Source organism: Pseudophryne corroboree, chromosome 4 (assembly GCF_028390025.1).
Source record: "Pseudophryne corroboree isolate aPseCor3 chromosome 4, aPseCor3.hap2, whole genome shotgun sequence".
In the NCBI taxonomy this organism is placed as follows: Eukaryota; Metazoa; Chordata; class Amphibia; order Anura; family Myobatrachidae; genus Pseudophryne; species Pseudophryne corroboree.
In genome coordinates, this window is record NC_086447.1 from 754,307,402 (window position 1) to 754,330,317 (window position 22,916).

The window sequence follows — 22,916 nt, forward strand, 5'->3', positions numbered from 1 at the left end:
GCATAGTCTCTCCCCAACCCCTCCTTATAGTGATCTTCATGTATCAACATGCCTGCTAGTCTCTTGCTCCTCCATCTGTCAAGGTTCTAGAAGACTATAAAAGCTGCCTAAGATGTGGAGGGGACTAAATGATGCACTGCCTCCTCTCCAGCGCCTGGTGGATTCCTGTAACCACTCCAGAGGACGGGCAAGGTGAGGAGGCAGCTACAGGGGACAGGGCGAGCAAATACATGATGATCAGCCTCGAGAGTCATTTAATAGATTTATCCAGTGGGCACCTAAAGTAGCTTGCACATTTCTTCCATCATTCTTTCAGCTGCCTCAGGAATACAGCAGCACATATAAGCTCTGCAGCATGCCACTACTCTTCAGGCTTTCAAAGCAGTCTATCGAACATTCCTGTCAGCTGTACAACATTCACAGGGGACACACACTGCGTTCTGGTCTCCATGGATAACGTCCTATTCCGAGAACTGTAACTTATTACCCATCTATTCACCACTTGCTCTATTTTGGTAGTCTAGCCTAGCGCTCGTTCTTCCTCCCTTTTGTGGTTTCATTTCTTCTTGAGACCTCATTTGTCTCCTAAAACATGTACAGGGAGCTCTTATTTATTTGGCTTGGTCCCCCCAGATGCTGCCACCTGGAATGCAGTTCTTGTGGTCAATGTCTTACCTAGGCAACACTCTGAGCTGTGTTATATAGTCAGTGTAACTGTATACAAGGGCACGCTGCTGTGTGCTGCGCTGTAACTGTATTGGCTGAGCTATGTTATATAGTCAATGTAACTATATACAGGGGCACGCTGCTGTGTGCTGCACTGTACTCGGCTGTAAAATTTGTTGAGGTGTGTGTATAGTCAGTGTATACAAAGAGTACGCTGCTGTGAGCTGCGCTGTACTCTGTTGGTTAAATTGGCTGTTCTGTGCACATCTAAAGTGGCTGTGTGTTCACAAGCAGCACTACAGTGTATATTGTCCTTATCAATTGCAATAAAAAGTTAAAACAAAAAAAAAAGTTAAAATTATTATATTAAGTTTGCACAACCTGTGTGCACTGTACCCCTGTGCGTTTATTATTCACGTACATAATAAAATAAAAGCCCTTTGAATTGCTGCAGTGTGAGTAGAGCTGCCAAGTGAAAAATAAATATATTATTCTATTGTTTGTACTGTTGGGTGCGCTTTACCCTGTGAATTATTTAAAAGCCTTGTTACTCTAAGCCAGCAGAGAATATTAAGTCATTAAAAGTAGCGCATGGCCCAGCGGAGCCGCCAATCTATATTCCCTACCACATGTATAAACTCATATATACATGAAAATATGTGCAACACTGCGCTTTTTATATCATATATACATGAGGGTTAATTAATTTATTTGTTAAAATACAATTAGCTTACCAGTAAGTGGAAGTAAACCGGAACAAATGTAGGAAACCCACGCAAATATTGAGAGAACACGCAAACTCCACACACACTGGAGGGAACTGAACCCAATAACTCTTTTGTTGTGAGGCAGTAATGCTAACCATTATACCAACTGTGCATATACATATTGGGTGGGGTGTAACGCCATCTGAGTTGGCTGGAGGTGCAGCTTGCCGGCCGAACTTGGACGCCATCTGAGTTGGCTGGAGGTGCAGCTTGCCGGCCGAACTTTGCCTTATAAATGAGTGCCGCTTTAAAAAAAAAACAACCGCATTCAGCTGGCAACCCGCACCTTCGGCCAACTCGGACAACATTATATCCCGCCCATTATGTTCTTGAATTCTGTACAGTAGGGCAGTGGTTTCCAAACTTTTTTGAATCACGGCGCCCTAGAGTATCAGAATTATTTTCACGGCACCCCTAGGCCAAAAATGTCTTATTGAGAAATTTAGAAAGAAATATTAAATTAAGTAGATTGTGTTTATATAGGTCATCCTTAGGCTTAATTGTGTGGTGAGGGACAAGATTTGCTTCTGTTTGTCCCCATATTTTATGACTGACAGCTACTAGCACTAGTTTTTCCTATCATATTGACCATAAATATTTTGAATTGGTCCTGAACCACCAATCCAAGGCACCCCTGCAAGTGTCCCGAGGCACCCCAGGGAGCCACGGCACACAGTTTGGGAACCACTGCAGTAGGGAATACATTTGGAAAACTTAAATTTTTGGCCACTAGATGGCATAATGACATTTTTACAAAAAAATATTTTCACTACTGTAAAACTGTAACCTCTGCATTGACATACTACTGTATTTCAATACTTCCAAGAATTTAAATAAAAAATATAGGTTATGGAGACATAATAATAAAACCAGGATCAAAGAAACAAAAACCTGCCCTTATGTTCTTGAGGTACAATTAATTAAAAGAAAGACTAAACATGAGATTAGAGCCTTTGTAACCTTCTGATTTAATCAACTGTATGAAGGGATGAAAGGTTACTCACATTATAGCCAGTAACATGCCATAACCACTCACCTGCCTGAAGACTTCATTGATAAAGTTCACATATCCCCGCGTGGACACAAGAATCCTTTGTACCATGTCGTACACAGTCTTGTGATCCTCTTCTATGCTACACAGGCTGGAGTTGCTGAGTCTCCTGTCTGACAGTGTACTGCTATTGGAGTGGTTCTTCTCTTGTTCCTGGCCACTAGAGGGCTCCACCTCTGTGTTCTTTTCTTGGCTCACGTTAATCACAGATACGGTCTACATCAGAAATGCAAATACTGGCATTATATTTTATTGTTGCTGCACTTAATATATTACAATAAACAATGACTGTTTTTAGTTAGATTGTAGATGGCACAGCTACATTATGCTGAAAAAGAGTCCCTCTCTCTCTTCAGGAGAAGGCACTGCTATCCATGCTACATCAATCAACACAAATACCCAAGTATTTATTTACTCAGCTGAAAGTTGACAGATTAAATGTCACAATCATTAAAAAAAAAAAAATCAGTTTCACTCAATCTGTTAATATAAAAACAATCAGGTCTCCTATTACCCACAGTATTAGATGAAGTGTGTCTATTACACATAGGTTCTACCTGCCTCACCCGTCCTCTACATTAGGTGTACACATACAGTATTTCAGTGTGAATGTTTTGTATGGTGATTTGGGCGACACATTATGAATGTACAGTTGCTGAGCGACAGCCAATAACAGCCAGGACGCACAACGGCCCACGTGGGTCATCCATAGGCCATGGGGGAGGTTTGGTTTACAAGTAGGATGTTTCTAGTCTCTCCAAAAGTTTATTTTATACTATTTTGACCCAAATAAAGGTGGATGAAAATAGCTAGTGGAAACATCCTATTAGCTGATGTACTGCACTTGCTACAAATAATACGTTCAGGTGTGCTTTCCATAAACGAGACTTTATAATATTTAAAGAAATATATATATATATATATATATATATATTAATGCATAACAAACACAGAGCTGCAGAGTGTAACTCGTACCTGGATTAGTTTTGGTAAAACCTCTCCTCCATTTTTAGTACTTTGAGAAGATGCTACATACTTCTTTTCCAGAAAGAACGTGACCAGCCACTTTATAAACACAACTCTAGCTGCCATGTGTGGGATTTTTGTGCTATAAAGGTTTTCATTGTTACGGGTTATGGTGACATACACTGGCTTTGGTCTGACATCCGGAATATCTGAAAGAGAGATGTTCTCTGAGATCTACAAACATTTGAATGTTTTACACGCTACACATGTATGTTTTACTGACAAGTCTCTACATACATACATACCCCTGATTTTGTGCACACATAACATTAATGAAAAACAGTTGGGTTATACTGAAGATGACCTTTACTCACGTATTACGAAAACCCATCTGCACTATATAGCGTAATGGGGTGGATGTATTAAGCCTGGAAAAGTGATAAAGCAGAGGTATAGCAGTGACATGTGGAAGGTGATAACGCACCAGCCAATCGGCTCCTGTCATTTTAAAACCTGTAATGATTGGCTGGTGTGTTGTCACCTTCCACTTATCCCCGCTTTTTCACTGCTTTATCATTTCTCCAGGCTTAATACATCTGTCCCAATGTTTGGTGCATCTACAGTATGTAAGCTAGTAGCCAGTTACAAAGATGGGCCATGCTTATGTACTGATGTAAGTAAACTCAAGTAACCTGCATGGTAATTTTCTGCTCTGTAATCAATTAAGTGCAAGGTAGTGTTGTAGCCTGGCATGATGCGTCTCCACAGCAATAATGACCACTGTCACAGACCCGGGACACTTAACCCGGGTTGGCCCTTTCATACCGACACACAACTTGGGTTTACCTGACAATTTCCTGGGTCAAATGCTCGGCATGAAAGCAGTACAGGTTGAGTATCCCATATCCAAATATCCGAAATACGTAATATTCCGAAATACGGACTTTTTTGAGCGAGAGTGAGATAGTGAAACTTTTGTTTTCTGATGGCTCAATGTACACAAACTTTGTTTAATACACACAGTTATTACAAATGTTGTATTAAATGACCTTCAGACTGTGTATATAAGGTGTATATGAAACATAAATGAATTGTGTGAATGTAGACACACTTTGTTTAATGCACAAAGTTATAAAAAATATTGGCTAAAATTCCCTTCAGGCTGTGTGTATAAGGTGTATATGTAACATAAATGCATTCTGTGCTTAGACTTAGGTCCCATCACCATGATATCTCATTATGGTATGCAATTATTCCAAAATACGGAAAAATCCGATATCCAAAATACTTCTGGTCCCAAGCATTTTGGATAAGGGATACTCAACCTGTATTAGAAAGTCTATGGTTGTAAATATGGGAAAGGAAGAACAAAAGGAAAACTTCAGAGTATATATTTACTTTTGCAGCTCCATGCAACTCCTGATGCCTGCAGTCACACTTCCACCAAAACGAGTCTAAGGCTGGGTGCACACTAGAACGATATCGGGACGTTTTGTCGTATTGTAACGACAAATCGCTTACATCGACCAGGATGCTTCAATAGCGGCCTTCAATTACGCACTCCAGCGGGTAGCATATGACATCTTCTGGTTGGCCGTACTGCAAGGCCAATCGGACGATATGCTGAGGAAGGAAGGACAGAACGAGGTATCGTTCCGTCGTTCATTACATCGTGTAGTGTGTACGGCCAATCTCGCATGGTCCACACTGAAGGGAATTCGGCCTGATCATTGGAACGATTGGCCATTGTCCTAGTGTGTACCCAAGCCTACCTGATTACAAACAATAACAAAACAAAATGAAGACAATATCAAAGGGAAATGATTACTATGTTTTTGAAAAGCACCATATTTTGTCCTGCTTGGATGCCTGGAGCCACTGGACCATCATCTATGGCTAAACTGATGTCAATAATCAGTATGGAGAATCAAAATGTCAATATAGAATTAACCTATAAATACATTGGGTGTTGCTACAGCAATTTAAAGGTTTGCTTTTCATTACTGCACCTATTACAGGCTCAGAACACCAACACATGACTACTCATGGGGTTTGAGCACTGAATAGAAAATAGAACACGTATAGTATAAAATTATAATATTCGTGTATTAGCCAAAAGAAAAATATATGCTGGTAAAAACAAAACAAAAACCACACATGCTCACCTAGTACAGGCTTGTAAAGGTTGGTCAGTTTAGTAAATGAAGGAAACAAGTGGTGAAGATAATACTTTCTAAATAAGTTAAATAAAAACTTGAATCCTGTGTCTTGGTTCTCCTTATTCCTCCAAGATAAATGTGCAGCCTGTTGAAAAATAAATAAAAAAATAATCAATTAGTTTAGTTTTTATTACATTCAAAAATAATATACTGTAAATCACATTCCGATAGGGACAATCAACCAACCAGCAAAAAGAACACAGAAAAGGCAAATGGAAGTACAGGTGAAACTCAGAAAATGAGAATATCGTGCAAAAGTGCATTTATTTCTGTAATTCAACTTAAAAGGTGAAACTAATATATTATATAGACTCACTACATGCAAAGTGAGATATTTCAAGCCTTTATTCATTATAATTTTGATGATTGTGGCTTAAAGCTTAAGTAAACCCCAAATCCAAAATCTCTGAAATTTAGAATATTACATAAAATCAATTAAAAAAAGGATTTTAAATACAGAAATGTCGGCCCTCTGAAAAGTATAATCATGCATATGTACTCAGTACTTGATTTGGGCACCTTTTGCATGAATTACTGTCTCAATGCGGTGTGGCATGGATTCTACCAGCCTGTGGCACTGCTGAGGTGTTATGGAAGACCAGGATGCTTCAATAGCGGCCTTCAGCTCTTCTGCATTGTTCGGTCTCATGTCTCTCCTCTTTCTCATGGCTGGAGTTAGTGCATCAGGAGCCACCACACACCGACGGATCCTGGACATGGGGTTCAGGTCAGGCGAGTTTGCTGGCCAATCCAGCACAGTAATCCCACGGTAATTGAACCAGGTTTCGGTACTTTTGGCAGTGTGGGCAGGTGCCAAGTCCTGCTGGAAAATAAAGTCAGCATCTCCATAAAGCTGGTCTCCGGAAGGAAGCATGAAGTGCTCTAAAATGTCCTGGCAGACAGCTGCGTTGACTCTGGACTTAATAAAGCACAGTGGACCAACACCAGCAGATGACATGGCTCCCCAAATCAACACAGACTGTGGAAACTTCACACTGGAGTTCAAGCATCTTGGATTGTGTGCTTCTCCATTCTTGCTCCATACTCTGGGACCTTGGTTTCCAAATGAGATGCAAAATTTGCTCTCATCAGAAGAGAGGACTTTGGACCACTGAGCAACAGACCAGTGACTTTTTTCTCTAGCCCAGGTAAGACGCTTGTGACGTTTGTTGTTCAGGAGCAGCTTGACAAGAGGAATACGACATTTGAAGCCCATGTCCAGGATCCGTCGGTGTGTGGTGGCTCCTGATGCACTAACTCCAGCCTCAGTCCACTCCTTGTGAAGCTCCCCCACACTCGCCTGACCTGAACCCCACAGAGAATATATGGGGCATTGCCAAGAGAAAGATGAGAGACATGAGACCGAACAATGCAGAAGAGATGAAGGCAGCTATTGAAACATCCTGGTCTTCCATAACACCTCAGCAGTGCCACACGCTGACCACGCCGCATTGAGACAGTAATTTATGCAAAAGGAGCCCAAACCAAGTACTGAGTACATATGCACGATTATACTTTTCAGAGGGCCGACATTTCTGTATTTAAAATCCTTTTTTTTTATTGAATTTATGTAATATTCTAATTTTCTGAGATTTTGGATTTGGGGTTTACTTAAGCTGTAAATCATAATCATCAAAATTATAACAAATAAAAGGCTTGAAATATCTAATTTTGCACGTAATGAGTCTATAATAAGAATTTACTTACCGATAATTCTATTTCTCGGAGTCCGTAGTGGATGCTGGGGTTCCTGAAAGGACCATGGGGAATAGCGGCTCCGCAGGAGACAGGGCACAAAAAGTAAAGCTTTAGGATCAGGTGGTGTGCACTGGCTCCTCCCCCTATGACCCTCCTCCAAGCCTCAGTTAGGTACTGTGCCCGGACGAGCGTACACAATAAGGAAGGATTTTGAATCCCGGGTAAGACTCATACCAGCCACACCAATCACACTGTACAACCTGTGATCTGAACCCAGTTAACAGTATGATAACAGCGGAGCCTCTGAAAGGATGGCTCACAACAATAATAACCCGATTTTTGTAACTATGTACAAGTAATGCAGATAATCCGCACTTGGGAAGGGCGCCCAGCATCCACTACGGACTCCGAGAAATAGAATTATCGGTAAGTAAATTCTTATTTTCTCTATCGTCCTAGTGGATGCTGGGGTTCCTGAAAGGACCATGGGGATTATACCAAAGCTCCCAAACGGACGGGAGAGTGCGGATGACTCTGCAGCACCGAATGAGAGAACTCCAGGTCCTCCTTAGCCAGGGTATCAAATTTGTAGGATTTTACAAACGTGTTTGCCCCTGACTAAATAGCCGCTCGGCAAAGTTGTAAAGCCGAGACCCCTCGGGCAGCCGCCCAAGATGAGCCCACCTTCCTTGTGGAATGGGCATTTACATATTTTGGCTGTGGCAGGCCTGCCACAGAATGTGCAAGCTGAATTGTATTACACATCCAACTAGCAAAAGTCTGCTTAAAAGCAAGAGCACCCAGTTTGTTGGGTGCATACAGGATAACAGCAAGTCAGTTTTCCTGACTCCAGCCGTCCTGGAACCTATATTTTCAGGGCCCTGACCACATCTAGCAACTTGGAGTCCTCCAAGTCCCTAGTAGGCGCAAGACACCACAATAAGCTGGTTCAAGTGAAACACTGACACCACCTTAGGGAGAGAACTGGGGACGAGTCCGCAGCTCTGCCCTGTCCGAATGGACAAACAGATATGGGCTTTTTTGAGAAAAAAACCACCAATTTGACACTCGCCTGGTCCAGGCCAGGTCCAAGAGCATGTTCACTTTTCATGTGAGATGCTTCAAATCCACAGATTTGACTGGTTTTAAACCAATGTGTTTTGAGGAATCCCAGAACTACTTTGAGATCCCACAGTGCCACTGGAGGCACAAAAGGGGGTTGTATATGCAATACTCCCTTGACAAACTTCTGGACTTCAGGAACTGAAGCCAATTCTTTCTGGAAGAAAAATCGACAGGGCCGAAATTTGAACCTTAATGGACCCCAATTTGAGGCCCATAGACACTCCTGTTTGCAAGAAATGCAGGAATCGACCGAGTTGAAATTTCTTCGTGGGGCCTTCCTGGCCTCACACCACGCAACATATTTTCGCCACATGTGGTGATAATGTTGTGCGGTCACCTCCTTTCTGGCTTTGACCAGGGTAGGAATGACCTCTTCCTGAATGCCTTTTCCCTTAGGATCCGGCGTTCCACCGCCATGCCGTCAAACGCAGCTGCGGTAAGTCTTGGAACAGACATGGTACTTGCTGAAACAAGTCCCTTCTTAGCGGCAGAGGCCATAAGTCCTCTGTGAGCATCTCTTGAAGTTCCGGGTACCAAGTCCTTCTTGGCCAATCCGGAGCCATGAGTATAGTTCTTACTCCTCTATGTCTTATAATTCTCAGTACCTTAGGTATGAAAAGCAGAGGATGGAACACATACACCGACTGGTACACCCACGGTGTTACCAGAACGTCCACAGCTATTGCCTGAGGGTCTCTTAACCTGGCGCAATACCTGTCCCGTTTTTTTGTTCAGACGGGACGCCATCATGTCCACCTTTGGTAATTCCCAACGGTTTACAATTATGTGGAAAACTTCCCCATGAAGTTCCCACTCTGCCGGGTGGAGGTCGTGCCTACTGAGGAAGTCTGCTTCCCAGTTTCCATTCCCGGAATGAAACACTGCTGACAGTGCTATCACATGATTTTCCGCCCAGCGAAAAGTCCTTGCAGTTTTTGCCACTGCCCTCCTGCTTCTTGTGCCGCCCTGTCTATTTACGTGGGCGACTGCCGTGATGTTTTATCCCACTGGATCAATACCGGCTGACCTTGAAGCAGAGGTCTTGCTAAGCTTAGAGCATTATAAATTTACCCTTAGCTATATTTATGTGGAGAAAAATCTCCAGACTTGATCACACTCCCTGGAAATTTTTTCCTTGTGTGACTGCTCCCCAGGCTCTCGGGCTGGCCTCCGTGGTCACCAACATCCAAAACTGAATGCCGAATCTGCGGCCCCCTAGAAGATGAGCACTCTGTAACCACCACAGGAGAGACACCCTTGTCCTTGGATATAGGGTTATCCGCTGATGCATCTGAAGATGCGATCCGGACCATTTGTCCAGCAGATCCCACTGAAAAATTCTTGCATGAAATCTGCCGACTGGAATTGCTTCGAAGGAAGTCACCATTTTTTTACCATGGCCCTTGTGCAATGATGCACTGATTTTAGGAGGTTCCTGACTAGCTCGGATAACTCCCTGGCTTTCTCTTCCGGGAGAAACACCTTTTTCTGGACTGTGTCCAGAATCATCCCTAAGCACAGGAGACTTGTTGTCGGGATCAGCTGCGATTTTGGAATATTTAGAATCCACCCCTGCTGTTGTAACAGTATCCGAGATAGTGCTACTCCGACCTCCAACTGTTCCCTGGACTTTGCCCTTATCAGGAGATCGTCCAAGTAAGGGATAATTAAGACGCCTTTTCTTCGAAGAAGAACCATCATTTCGGCCATTACCTTGGTAAAGACCCGGGGTGCCGTAGACAATCCAAACGGCAGCGTCTGAAACTGATAGTGACAGTTCTGTACCACGAACCTGAGGTACCCTTAGTGATAAGGGCAAATTTGGGACATGGAGGTAAGCATCCCTGATGTCTCGGGACACCAGATAGTCCCCTTCTTCCCGGTTCGTTATCACTGCTCTGAGTGACTCCATCTTGATTTGAACCTTTGTAAGTGTTCAAATTTTTTTAGATTTAGAATAGGTCTCACCTAGCCTTCTGGCTTCAGTACCACAATATAGTGTGGAATAATACCCCTTTTCTTGTTGTAGGAGGGGTAATTTAATTATCACCTGCTGGGAATACAGCTCGTGAATTTTTTCCCATACTGCCTCCTTGTCGGAGGGAGACCTTGGTAAAGCAGACTTCAGGAGCCTGCGCAGGGGAAACGTCTCGACATTCCAAACTGTACCCCTGGGATACTACTTGTAGGATCCAGGGGTCCTGTACGGTCTCAGCGTCATGCTGAGAGCTTGTCAGAAGCGGTGGAACGCTTCTGTTCCTGGGAATGGGCTGCCTGCTGCAGTCTTCTTCCCTTTCCTCTATCCCTGGGCAGATATGACTCTTATAGGGACGAAAGGACTGAAGCTGAAAAGACGGTGTCTTTTTCTGCAGAGATGTGACTTAGGGTAAAAACGGTGGATTTTCCAGCAGTTGCCGTGGCCACCAGGTCCGATGGACCGACCCCAAATAACTCCTCTTCCTTTATACGGCAATACACCTTTGTGCCGTTTGGAATCTGCATCACCTGACCACTGTCGTGTCCATAAACATCTTCTGGCAGATATGGACATCGCACTTACTCTTGATGCCAGAGTGCAAATATCCCTCTGTGCATCTCGCATATATAGAAATACATCCTTTAAATGCTCTATAGTCAATAAAATACTGTCCCTGTCAAGGGTATCAATATTTTTAGTCAGGGAATCCGACCAAGCCACCCCAGCTCTGCACATCCAGGCTGAGGCGATCGCTGGTCGCAGTATAACACCAGTATGTGTGTATATACTTTTTATGATATTTTTCCAGCCTCCTGTCAGCTGGCTCCTTGAGGACGGCCCTATCTATAGACGGTACCGCCACTTGTTCTGATAAGCGTGTGAGCGCCTTATCCACCCTAAGGGGTGTTTCCCAACGCGCCCTAACTTCTGGCGGGAAAGGGTATACCGCCCATATTTTCTATCGGGGGGAACCCACGCATCATCACACACTTCATTTAATTTATCTGATTCAGGAAAAACTACGGTAGTTTTTTCCCATCCCACATAATACCCTCTTTTGTGGTACTTGTAGTATCAGAAATATGTAACACCTCCTTCATTGCCCTTAACGTGTGGCCCTAATAAGGAATACGTTTGTTTATTCACCGTCGACACTGGATTCAGTGTCCCTGTCTGTGTCTGTGTCGACCGACTAAAGTAAACGGGCGTTTTAAAACCCCTGACTGTGTTTTTGAGACGTCTGGACCGGTACTAATTGTTTGTCGGCCGTCTCATGTCGTCAACCGACCTTGGCGCGTGTTGACATTATCACGTAATTCCCTAAATAAGCCATCCATTCCGGTGTCGACTCCCTAGAGAGTGACATCACCATTACAGGCAATTGCTCCGCCTCCTCACCAACATCGTCCTCATACATGTCGACACACACGTACCGACACACAGCACACACACAGGGAATGCTCTGATAGAGGACAGGACCTACTAGCCCTTTGGAGAGACAGAGGGAGAGTTTGCCAGCACACACCAAAAACGCTATAATTATATAGGGACAACCTTATATAAGTGTTTTCCCTTATAGCATCTTTTTTATATATTTCTAACGCCAAATTAGTGCCCCCCCTCTCTGTTTTAACCCTGTTTCTGTAGTGCAGTGCAGGGGAGAGCCTGGGAGCCTTCCCTCCAGCCTTTCTGTGAGGGAAAATGGCGCTGTGTGCTGAGGAGATAGGCCCCGCCCCTTTTTCGGCGGCCTCGTCTCCCGCTCTTAACGGATTCTGGCAGGGGTTAAATATCTCCATATAGCCCCCGGAGGCTATATGTGAGGTATTTTTAGCCAAAAAAGGTTTTCATTTGCCTCCCAGGGCGCCCCCCTCCCAGCGCCCTGCACCCTCAGTGACTGCCGTGTGAAGTGTGCTGAGAGGAAAATGGCGCACAGCTGCAGTGCTGTGCGCTACCTTAAGAAGACTGAGGAGTCTTCTGCCGCCGATTCTGGACCTCTTCTCGTTTCAGCATCTGCAAGGGGGCCGGCGGCGAGGCTCCGGTGACCATCCAGGCTGTACCTGTGATCGTCCCTCTGGAGCTAATGTCCAGTAGCCAAGAAGCCAATCCATCCTGCACGCAGGTGAGTTCACTTCTTCTCCCCTAAGTCCCTCGTTGCAGTGATCCTGTTGCCAGCAGGACTCACTGTAAAATAAAAAACCTAAGCTAAACTTTTCTAAGCAGCTCTTTAGGAGAGCCACCTAGATTGCACCCTTCTCGGCCGGGCACAAAAATCTAACTGAGGCTTGGAGGAGGGTCATAGGGGGAGGAGCCAGTGCACACCACCTGATCCTAAAGCTTTACTTTTTGTGCCCTGTCTCCTGCGGAGCCGCTATTCCCCATGGTCCTTTCAGGAACCCCAGCATCCACTAGGACGATAGAGAAATATTAGTTTCACCTTTTAAGTTTAATTACTGAAATAAATTAACTTTTGCACGATATTCTCATTTTCTGAGTTTCACCTGTATAGCAATTGAATAGCAAGTGTACCAATAGACTAGCAATTCTAGTAAATGCATTATAATGACAGTCTAACAAATGATGGGCAGTGTCCAATTAGCTGCAGTGAATTGCTGCAGCTAATGGATTTCCCTGGGGCTATCCTATTAGCCCCGTAAACTGGCACTTTGAGGATTTTCTTTTCGCGAAAATCCCAGATAAGCAGCCCCAGGAGACCAGTTTTCAATGATAACACATGTGATCGGGAACTTATCCCGGATCCCATGTGTTATCATCCGATAAAGGGTGATTTACCCCACGGTAAAAATAATAAGTGATTGGATAGCTCTACAGTCTTATCAGGCTAAAAAGCCTGTTGTTACCGTGCGGTTATTAAAGTTATTGTGAAATGATAACAAATATTACCATTAAAAACAGACACTGTAATAAAACAAACTACAATGTCCCTTAACATAATGATACAATTTCTCATCGCTAGTGATCAAATAAATCTTATGTATGATACGCTCTTGCTGCATCGTAATATTCATACTGACTGACCCGGGACTTGGTTGCCGCAAGATGACCTTGCCTGAAGAGGTCACTCCCAGCGATGGGCGGGTCATGTGATCAGCTCCCAGTAATTTTACACTATTCATCAATGAAGGGCCACCCAGTGAAACAAGACTAGGATGCCTCTATAGTGGATTTAGCTTGTGTACTAGTGACCCTGCCATTATAAATTCTGAATCATTGAAGAACCACATACTATCCCAGCCTCCGTAGCACATCAAAGGTGGATGAGCAAACATGCTCAAGTGACGAGTACACTAGTCTAGATGAAATAACCAGTACACTAGTCTAAATGTAATAACCTGTACACTAGTCTAGATGAAATAACCTGTACACTAGTCTAGATGAAATTACTAGTACACTAGTCTAAATGTAATAACCTGTACACTAGTCTAGCTGAAATAACCTGTACACTAGTCTAAATGTAATAACCTGTACACTAGTCTAAATGTAATAACCTGTACACTAGTCTAAATGTAATAACCTGTACACTAGTCTAGATGAAATACCTAGTACACTAGTCTAAATGTAATAGGGGTATATGCAATTGCCGGCGAATCGTGGCAATTTTTCGCCCGTTTTTTAATTTGACACAATTCGACTGTCGAATTCCGGCAAGTGGGTGCCGGAATTCAACATATTCAATAAAAAACGGATTCGACAGTCCCGCTGTCGAAAAACGGCCGATTTGACAGATTTTGTAAAAATTTAAAAAAAACGGGAAAAACAACGAAAAAAAATTGCGTGGGGTCCCCCCTCCTAAGCATAACCAGCATCGGGCTCTTCGAGCCGGTCCTGGTTCTAAAAATCCGGGGGAAAAACTGACAGGGGATCCCCCGTATTTTTAAAACCAGCACTGGGCTCTGCGCCTGGTGCTGGTGCAAAAAATACGGGGGACAAAAAGACTAGGGGTCCCCCGTATTTTTTACACCAGCATCGGGTTCCACTAGCAGATAATGCCACAGCCGGGGGTCACTTTTATACAGCGCCCTACGGCCGTGGCATTAAATATCCAACTAGTCACCCCTGGCCGGGGTACCCTGGGGGAGTGGGGACCCCTTCAATCAAGGGGTCCCCCCCAGCCACCCAAGGGCCAGGGGTGAAGCCCGAGGCTGTCCCCCCCATCCAAGGGCTGCGGATGGGGGGCTGATAGCCTTGAGTAAAGTGATAGTGTTTTTTCCAGAAGAACTACAAGTCCCAGCAAGCCTCCCCCGCAAGCTGGTACTTGGAGAACCACAAGTACCAGCATGCGGGTGGAAAAACGGGCCCGCTGGTACCTGTAGTTCTACTGGAAAAAAAATACCCAAATAAAAACAGGAGACACACACCGTGAAAGTAAACATTTATTTCATACATGCCGACACATACATACATACCTATGTTGACCCGCCGACTGCCACGCCCCCCTCGTCACTGAAGAATCCGGGGTACCTGTGAATAAAATTATACTCACCTGATCCAGTGTCCGGATCTTTTAAAATAATCCTCGTACTTGGCAAAACAACAAAACGGCAACCCGGACCAAACGGACTGAAAGGGGTCCCATGTTTACACATGGGACCCCTTTCCACGAATGCCGGGACCCCACGTGACTCCTGTCACAGAAAGGTCCCTTCAGCCAGTCAGCGAGCGCAGCGTCGTGGCACTCTGCTGATTGGCTATGCGCGTCTGAGCTGTCAGACAGCGCATCGCAAAGCCTTACCATTATATTCAATGGTGGGAACTTTGCGGTCAGCGGTGGGGTCACCCGCGGTCAGCGGCTGACCGCGGTTAACACCACCGCTGACCACAAAGTTCCCACCATTGAAACTAATGGAGGGAGCTGTGCGATGCGCTGTCTGCCAGCAGACGCGCATATAGCCAATCAGGAGAGTGCCACGAAGTGGCGCTTCCTGATTGGCTGAAGAGACCTTTCTGTGACAGCAGTCACGGGGGGGGTCTCTGCATTCGGGGAAAGGGGTCCCATGTGTAAACATGGGGCCCCTTTCAGTCCGCCTGGTCCGGGTGTTCGTTTTTTTTTTTTTTGCCAAGTACGTGGATTATAATAAAAGACCACAGGACACTGGATCAGGTGAGTATAATTTTATTGACAGGTACACCGTGGATTCTACTTGGACAAGTGGACAGAGGTCGGCGTGTGAACATAAGTAAGTATGTGTGTGTCGACATGTGTGAAATAAAGTTTTACTCTCCCGGTGTGCGTGTCCTGTTTTTATTTGGGTATTTTTTTTTCAGTAGAACTACAGGTACCAGCGGGCCCGTTTTTCTCCCGTATGCTGGTACTTGTGGTTCTCCAAGTACCAGCTTGCGGGGGAGGCTTGCTGGGACTTTTAGTACTACTGGAAAAAAACAATATTCTTTCAATTTTCACAAGGCTATCAGCCCCCCATCCGCAGCCCTTGGATGGGGGGGGGGGGGGGGACAGCCTCGGGCTTCACCCCTGGCCCTTGGGTGGCTGGAGGGGGGCGGACCCCTTGATTGAAGGGGTCCCCACTCCTCCAGGGTACCCCGGCCAGGGGTGACTAGTTGCGTATTTAATGCCACGGCCGCAGGGCGCTGTATAAAAGTGACCCCCGGCTGTGGCATTATCTACCCAGCTAGTGGAGCCCAATGCTGGTGTAAAAAATACGGGGGACCCCTACGCTTTTTGTCCCCCGTATTTTTTGCACCAGCACCAGGCGCAGAGCCCGTTGCTGGTTTTAAAAATACGGGGGATCCCATGTCAGTTTTTCCCCCGGATTTTTAGAACCAGGACCGGCTCGAAGAGCCCGAGGCTGGTTATGCTTAGGAGGGGGGACCCCACGCATTTTTTTCCCTGATTTTTACCATTCCATTTAAAAAAATAATAATAATAATAATATTTTTAAAAATATATAAATAATACTTGTGCCTCCAAAATAGACAAACCAAGTACCTAAGCCCTTCTAATATAAATAGATATGCTATTACCAATTAAAAAAAACACCCAAAAAAAACATGTTTTTAAAAAATGTTATTAGATTCCGCTAGCAAAGTGTGGCGGATTGAAAATGACGAATGTACTGTCTAAAAGCACTGTTGTCGAATTTACAATCTTCAATTGAATATACTTTTGTCGAATTGCCGCATTTGTACCATTGCAGAAATGTCGAATTTGACAAATGTCGAATTTCAAAAAGTCGAATTTTGAAAGTCCGTTTTTTTTGACGAAAAGTACTGAATTGCATTGTCGAATTATTTTTTTTTTGGCGAAAATGTCCCATTTTTCGACATTTTCGGGAATTCGACCGCAATTGCATATACCCCATAACCTGTACACTAGTCTAGATGACATAACCAGTACACTAGTCTAGATTAAACACACAGTATATTAGTCTAAAATAAACTAGTATACTAAATTAAATAACTAGTACACTAGTCTTCATTAAATAACAAGTACAGTACACTAGTTTAGATTAAATAACCAGTACACTAGTATGCACGGGTTTATTATATTATTATATTAATTGTTGATTTTAGTATGTGTCAAGAAATCAAACATAGAAGACTAGGAAAAAGTTTGAGCTCCCATTAAGGATACTTTGAAAAACACAGAACCTTTTTAATTGGATCCTGAGACAATATCTACTGTAACTAAAAGCACACCAAGCCAAACACAAGAAAAGGCGCATTCCTACCTGGATGACCATGTATTTCAACAACATTTGTAAGAAAAAGCAGCTTGGATCATCAGGACTTTTTTCACCAGACACAGCCGGCAAAAGTGGCGTTATCTCTTCAGGATAAACTTTCCCTGAAATAACAATGATCACAGCAGCATTAGCATAGAAAATAAAGTGTATCTGCCTTGTAAATGATTGTTAAAAATCACAATATTTAAACAGCCGTGTGATAATATTTAAGAGTGCTACACAAATGTGCACATAATCCTTGCCCAGTGGTTATGCGGCTCTTCTGTATCATTAAACATTTATTCAATGTTCTAGTGAAATGAGCATGTAAATGTAACACAGCCTGCGTGTGGCTTTTCTGCAGCAGTGAAGAACCTTTATATTAAGTCGTCAACTCTAGCACAGGGTTTGAAGCAAAAACACAATGCAGCATTTTTTCCTATCCTTTGGAACTTATTAGATACTTATTGAAGGTTTTTGCTGAGAGATAGGATGTGTATCACTCCACCAACATGAATCCCAATCATGGAGCACTTATAGACATCTAATGCCTGAAAGATCAGGTCTCCACAGTTAATACAATTAGCACTTTCTTTTAAGCGATGGCAGAACAATGAGGCCGATTACTCTATAGTGAAGTGTACCAAACAGGCGATCTAGTTAGAAGCACTGTCACTAACCATCAGGTAAATTGTAAGTAGGGTTTATGAGGGTATCCAGTGTGCAAGGACCTCGAGATGATGATATGACGGCAGGAAAGCCGGGAACAAGACATGCAAATATTAGCGCCTGCTCCTCTCCGTAATTTGTCTGCAGTGCTTGAAGCCAGAGAAGAAACAGCCGCATTCCTTCACATCGTATCTAAAGGATGAAAGACATTTTCATTTAAAAAGGATGAGTGCGCCAAGAGAATGATGCAAGAGACTAAACATGCGGGAACATGAGAACGAGTAGCAGGATGATGGCACATGCACATGAGAAGTGGCGTTTCTTGAATCACATTCTAAAATCAGCCTCCTTTATTACCTTACATATAAGATCACGCTGCCCCAAGACCTTGTAAATGCAGCCACAAATCATTAGAAGACTACAAATCAGGATCAAAGTCCCATCTAGCACCTACTTTCAACCACCAGCTTTCCAGCAACATACACAGGGAAACAGTAGTACTCAAGTCAAACAACCCTACTGACCTGATACAATAGCCTGTGATTTGTGGGAGCTGGCCCAATAGTCTTCCGCTCATCGCAGGCTATTACGTTTCACCTTATATATGTTAAGTTACATTTTGTAGGCTAAACCAAAGGTACTCAAACGCAGTCCTCAAGGGACCCTAGTGGTCCAGGTTTTAGGTAAATCCATGATTCAGCACAGATGGCTCAATCAAATTGCAGAGGTGCTAAATAAGTCACCTGCGGACAAGCATGGATAAACTTAAACCATGGACCGTTGGGCTAAACGATTATTCATGAGAATATAGACAACGACAGTAGTAACTTGCACAACATAGGTCTTCACTAATGATATTTTGTGATTCAATGCTATTACAGATACCTAGTAAAAATAAGATTTTACTCACCGGTAAATCTATTTCTCGTAGTCCGTAGTGGATGCTGGGAACTCCGTAAGGACCATGGGGAATAGCGGCTCCACAGGAGACTGGGCACAACTAAAGAAAGCTTTAGGTCACCTGGTGTGCACTGGCTCCTCCCACTATGACCCTCCTCCAAGCCTCAGTTAGGACACTGTGCCCGGACGAGCTGACATAATAAGGAAGGATTTTGAATCCCGGGTAAGACTCATACCAGCCACACCAATCACACCGTATAACTCGTGATACTATACCCAGTTAACAGTATGAATATAACTGCGCCTCTCAACAGATGGCTCAACAATAACCCTTTAGTTAGGCAATAACTATATACAAGTATTGCAGACAATCCGCACTTGGGATGGGCGCCCAGCATCCACTACGGACTACGAGAAATAGATTTACCGGTGAGTAAAATCTTATTTTCTCTGACGTCCTAGTGGATGCTGGGAACTCCGTAAGGACCATGGGGATTATACCAAAGCTCCCAAACGGGCGGGAGAGTGCGGATGACTCTGCAGCACCGAATAAGAGAACTCCAGGTCCTCCTCAGCCAGGGTATCAATTTTGTAGAATTTAGCAAACGTGTTTGCCCCTGACCAAGTTGCAGCTCGGCAAAGTTGGAAAGCCGAGACCCCTCGGGCAGCTGCCCAAGATGAGCCCACCTTCCTTGTGGAATGGGCTTTTACAGATTTTGGCTGCGGTAGTCCAGCCGCAGAATGCGCCAGCTGAATTGTGCTACAAATCCAGCAAGCAATAGTCTGCTTAGAAGCAGGAGCACCCAGTTTGCTGGGTGCATACAGGATAAACAGCGAGTCAGTTCTCCTGACTCTAGCCGTCCTGGAAACATAATTTTTCAAGGCCCTGACTACGTCCAGTAACTTGGAATCCTCCAAGTCCCTAGTAGCCGCAGGCACTACAATAGGTTGGTTCAAGTGAAAAGCTGATATCACCTTAGGGAGAAACTGGGGACGAGTCCTCAATTCTGCCCTATCCATATGGAAAATCAGATAAGGACTTTTATATGACAAAGCCGCCAATTCTGATACACGCCTGGCCGAAGCCAAGGCCAATAACATGACCACTTTCCGCGTGAGATATTTTAGATCCACGGTTTTTAGTGGCTCATACCTGTCAAAGTCAGAAAAATATCCCCATACACTCTGCCATATTTGCACCGCACACTGGTCTGCGCTGCGCATGCGTACGCTCTCCCGTGAAGGCGCATACCCGCAATAGCGTGCACCCGCGGACGCACGGTATGCGTATTTACGGTAGAGTTTATGTAACCGTGGCGTGCGACTCATTCGTTACATATTTTCACAATTAATGTAGTTTGTAGACCATGGTCCCTTTGATAGATTCTGAAAGTTTGGTTAATATAGAATGTCCCTGAATGGAGGAATCCCTCTTTGTATTGTGCGAAGGGTCTAACAGGAATCATACAGCAGTGTTTGGTACCCATCGGAAGAGTATTTAATTAACAATATTCCGGTGTTGGTTTGGAGCGTATTAATCGCTCGTGCGGATAGTTATGGACATAAGAAGTTTATGTCCATTTCTATTATTTACGCATACTCAGGTATGCGGCGGGAAACCTAGTTTCCCACCCACCTGAGCTGTTTGAAATCGTCACAGCCCACCTGTATGAATCACCCTATGACCTTTTGTTATAATGCGAAGCCGAATTCCTGCGTCCAATGAACAATGAGGTTGTAGGGACCATTAGATTGCATTGTGTGAGTAGCATAAAAGACGGGCCTGTGGCATCCAGCTTTCACTTCTCATCAAACGGTTCTCATTGCTGATAATCGGGAAGCTGGATGTCCAGAGGCGCATGCGACCATACCCTTTGTGCGTAAGTTTTTCTCCGTAATCATATTGTCTTACTGTGAGCCAATCTCTCTCTCTCTCCGTCTCTCTCTCTCTCTCTCTCTCCCCTCTCTTTCTCTCGTATCTCCCATTGACTAGTATTGTATTGTATTAGATCAGCATAGTATTGTATTGTATTTCTTGTATAGTTATTCGGTTAGGAAGTCTCTGTTATATTGTAGTGTATCATTTGTACTGTGATTCTTTTTGCAAGTATAATAGTTATAATACAGATAATAGGCTTTGGACCCTAAACCAGTATCTGTGTATTTCCTATAGTTTTAAGTGTTCACTTGAGCGTCGATGACGCTCAAGCAGCTTTGTAGTTAGTCAGGTTACACAAGGTTGCACTTACACCCTGTATTCACATTAAGGTATTCTGTGTATTTCATTGATAAAAGGTTTAGACATAAAGGTATAGCGTTGTGAGCGTCTGCGCCGCTGGTGATCTCCTCGTGGTCTCGAGCGTCCGCTACGCCATAGCGAATCATTACTCTAGTCATCACCAATAACGTGCTGTCCTGTGATCACTGGGCCGTGAGCGAACGTGACGCTTGAGCGTCTCGCCTACGGCTAAGCGATCGTTACGCAACTAGCGTACCCTTACGGTACTTCTTAAGTAAACAGCGTACTGTGTTCTTAGACTTCATTAAGGGTTGTTTATACGACAAAAGAATTTGAGATTGTCAATTGGGGGACTCGTCCTGTCCTTCTCATATCTGCACTAGGTAGATCAGCAGACATTATCCCCCAGCAAAGGGTGGGAGGTTGTCTCGCAGTGCTGACGGGATAAGCGTCTGCTTCACTTAGATAAAGAGTGCTGAAGGAATCCGGGAACCGGAAGTAAGAACAAAACGCTTGTGTCCTTTAAAAAAACTGTTTATTTCCCTTCTGTCTTGCGTATACACGCACGCATACATATATATCTGCATTTCTTTTTCAATTTCGTATATCACTATTCCTGTTTGCCAATTTTTATAGTTGATAGAAAGTGCTAAAAAAAAAAAAAAAAAAAGATTTGCTGTTATTTCATAGTAGAGGTAATAGTTAAAGTATAGACCAACACACGGCTTGTCTGGGAGATAAGGCAGTCAGTGTGGTGTGCGGTAGATGATCAGGGATCATCTACATTGATAAAAGTAGAAATTGTGTTACGGTGGATCTTTTGTTTTGCGTACACGTGTCTCTAACAAAGACTAGCGTACGCAATCCAAAGGCAGACGCACGCAGCGTACATTACGCAACGTAGCGTCCGGTTACGCCCACGTAGCTCAAGTTGTGATAAGGCGATAAGTAACGCAAAGGCGATAAGTAACGCAAAAGCGATAAGTAACGCACAGCGGTAGATAACGCGACGCGGTAAATAACGCAAATCTATTTTTGGAAAATTTGAAATTTAGTTTAACAGATCCTGCTCCTAATTGGTAACACAGCTGGGCTAAAGAAAATTTCTGCGCAGAAATAGATATAGAAACGAAAGTGTACATGTGTTGAGTGAGTGTGTTTTTATTACATAAGTTTATATAACTTAGAGGTTGAACCAAAAAGAAATCGGGTAGGACATACGTGTAAGTGACATATACGGTGGCTAAGGAGGCATCCTTGGTTAAATAAAATATGAGCATTAGAGTATAGCGGACCAGTATACAAGACCAGGAGGTCAGACCAGGAGGTCGTACAGAACAAGACCAGGAGGTCATAAGGAGACAAAGAAGGTCCGCTATAAAGGTACAAGAAGCACAACCCCGGGGGTTGGTGCTAAAACCCATATAGGCCATTGGAAGCTCTGGCTGAAGGAATTCGCAGCCGCAATTTTCGATTCCATTGATCTCTCAGTACATAACAGGTAGTGCTTATGTACTGAACGATTGTACCGCACGTAATTGTGTGCAGTAGTTAGTAATCTGACCTAATACCATTAGAGTAAAGTGGTCACAAACGCTATTTGTACATTCTGACGTGATTTGTGTAATTTTTTATTTTTAAAGGGAAGTTCGCTGGTCACTCAGGAACTATCTAACAACCCCACCTTTACTGGAAAGAGTAAGTGTCCTGCGGGTAACCCTCATATGTTCCAGTAAACAGAAGGTTTCTGGTAGGGCCCTGTATCGAGTACGCCAGCACCATATCGGTGTGATCAGGTCGTATTGGTCGAGGTGGGCGAGTGAGTGGGGTACTCGGTAAACCGCCACCGCCGGCCTATTTTGAATAATTTGGTTTGCTGTAAGGGTTCGCTGAAGACCGTGATATAAAGATCAAAGGAGTAGTAAGCAACACCTGCAGAT

General features: G+C 43.9%; 1 protein-coding gene across 3 annotated transcripts in view; it reads right to left on the bottom strand.

Annotated features, from left to right (window-relative positions):
• Nucleotides 1-22,916, bottom strand: part of RALGAPA2 (Ral GTPase activating protein catalytic subunit alpha 2) — a 605,428-nt gene that overhangs the window by 458,257 nt on the left and 124,255 nt on the right. For all 3 annotated transcript variants that reach the window (XM_063918174.1, XM_063918175.1, XM_063918177.1), the window contains exons 6-10: nt 17,849-18,029; nt 17,175-17,290; nt 5,616-5,754; nt 3,460-3,659; nt 2,470-2,700 (exon numbers count right to left, since the gene is read on the bottom strand). In XM_063918174.1, coding sequence (XP_063774244.1) covers nt 2,470-2,700; nt 3,460-3,659; nt 5,616-5,754; nt 17,175-17,290; nt 17,849-18,029 — 867 coding nt within the window. The remainder of the gene's footprint in view (nt 1-2,469; nt 2,701-3,459; nt 3,660-5,615; nt 5,755-17,174; nt 17,291-17,848; nt 18,030-22,916) is intronic.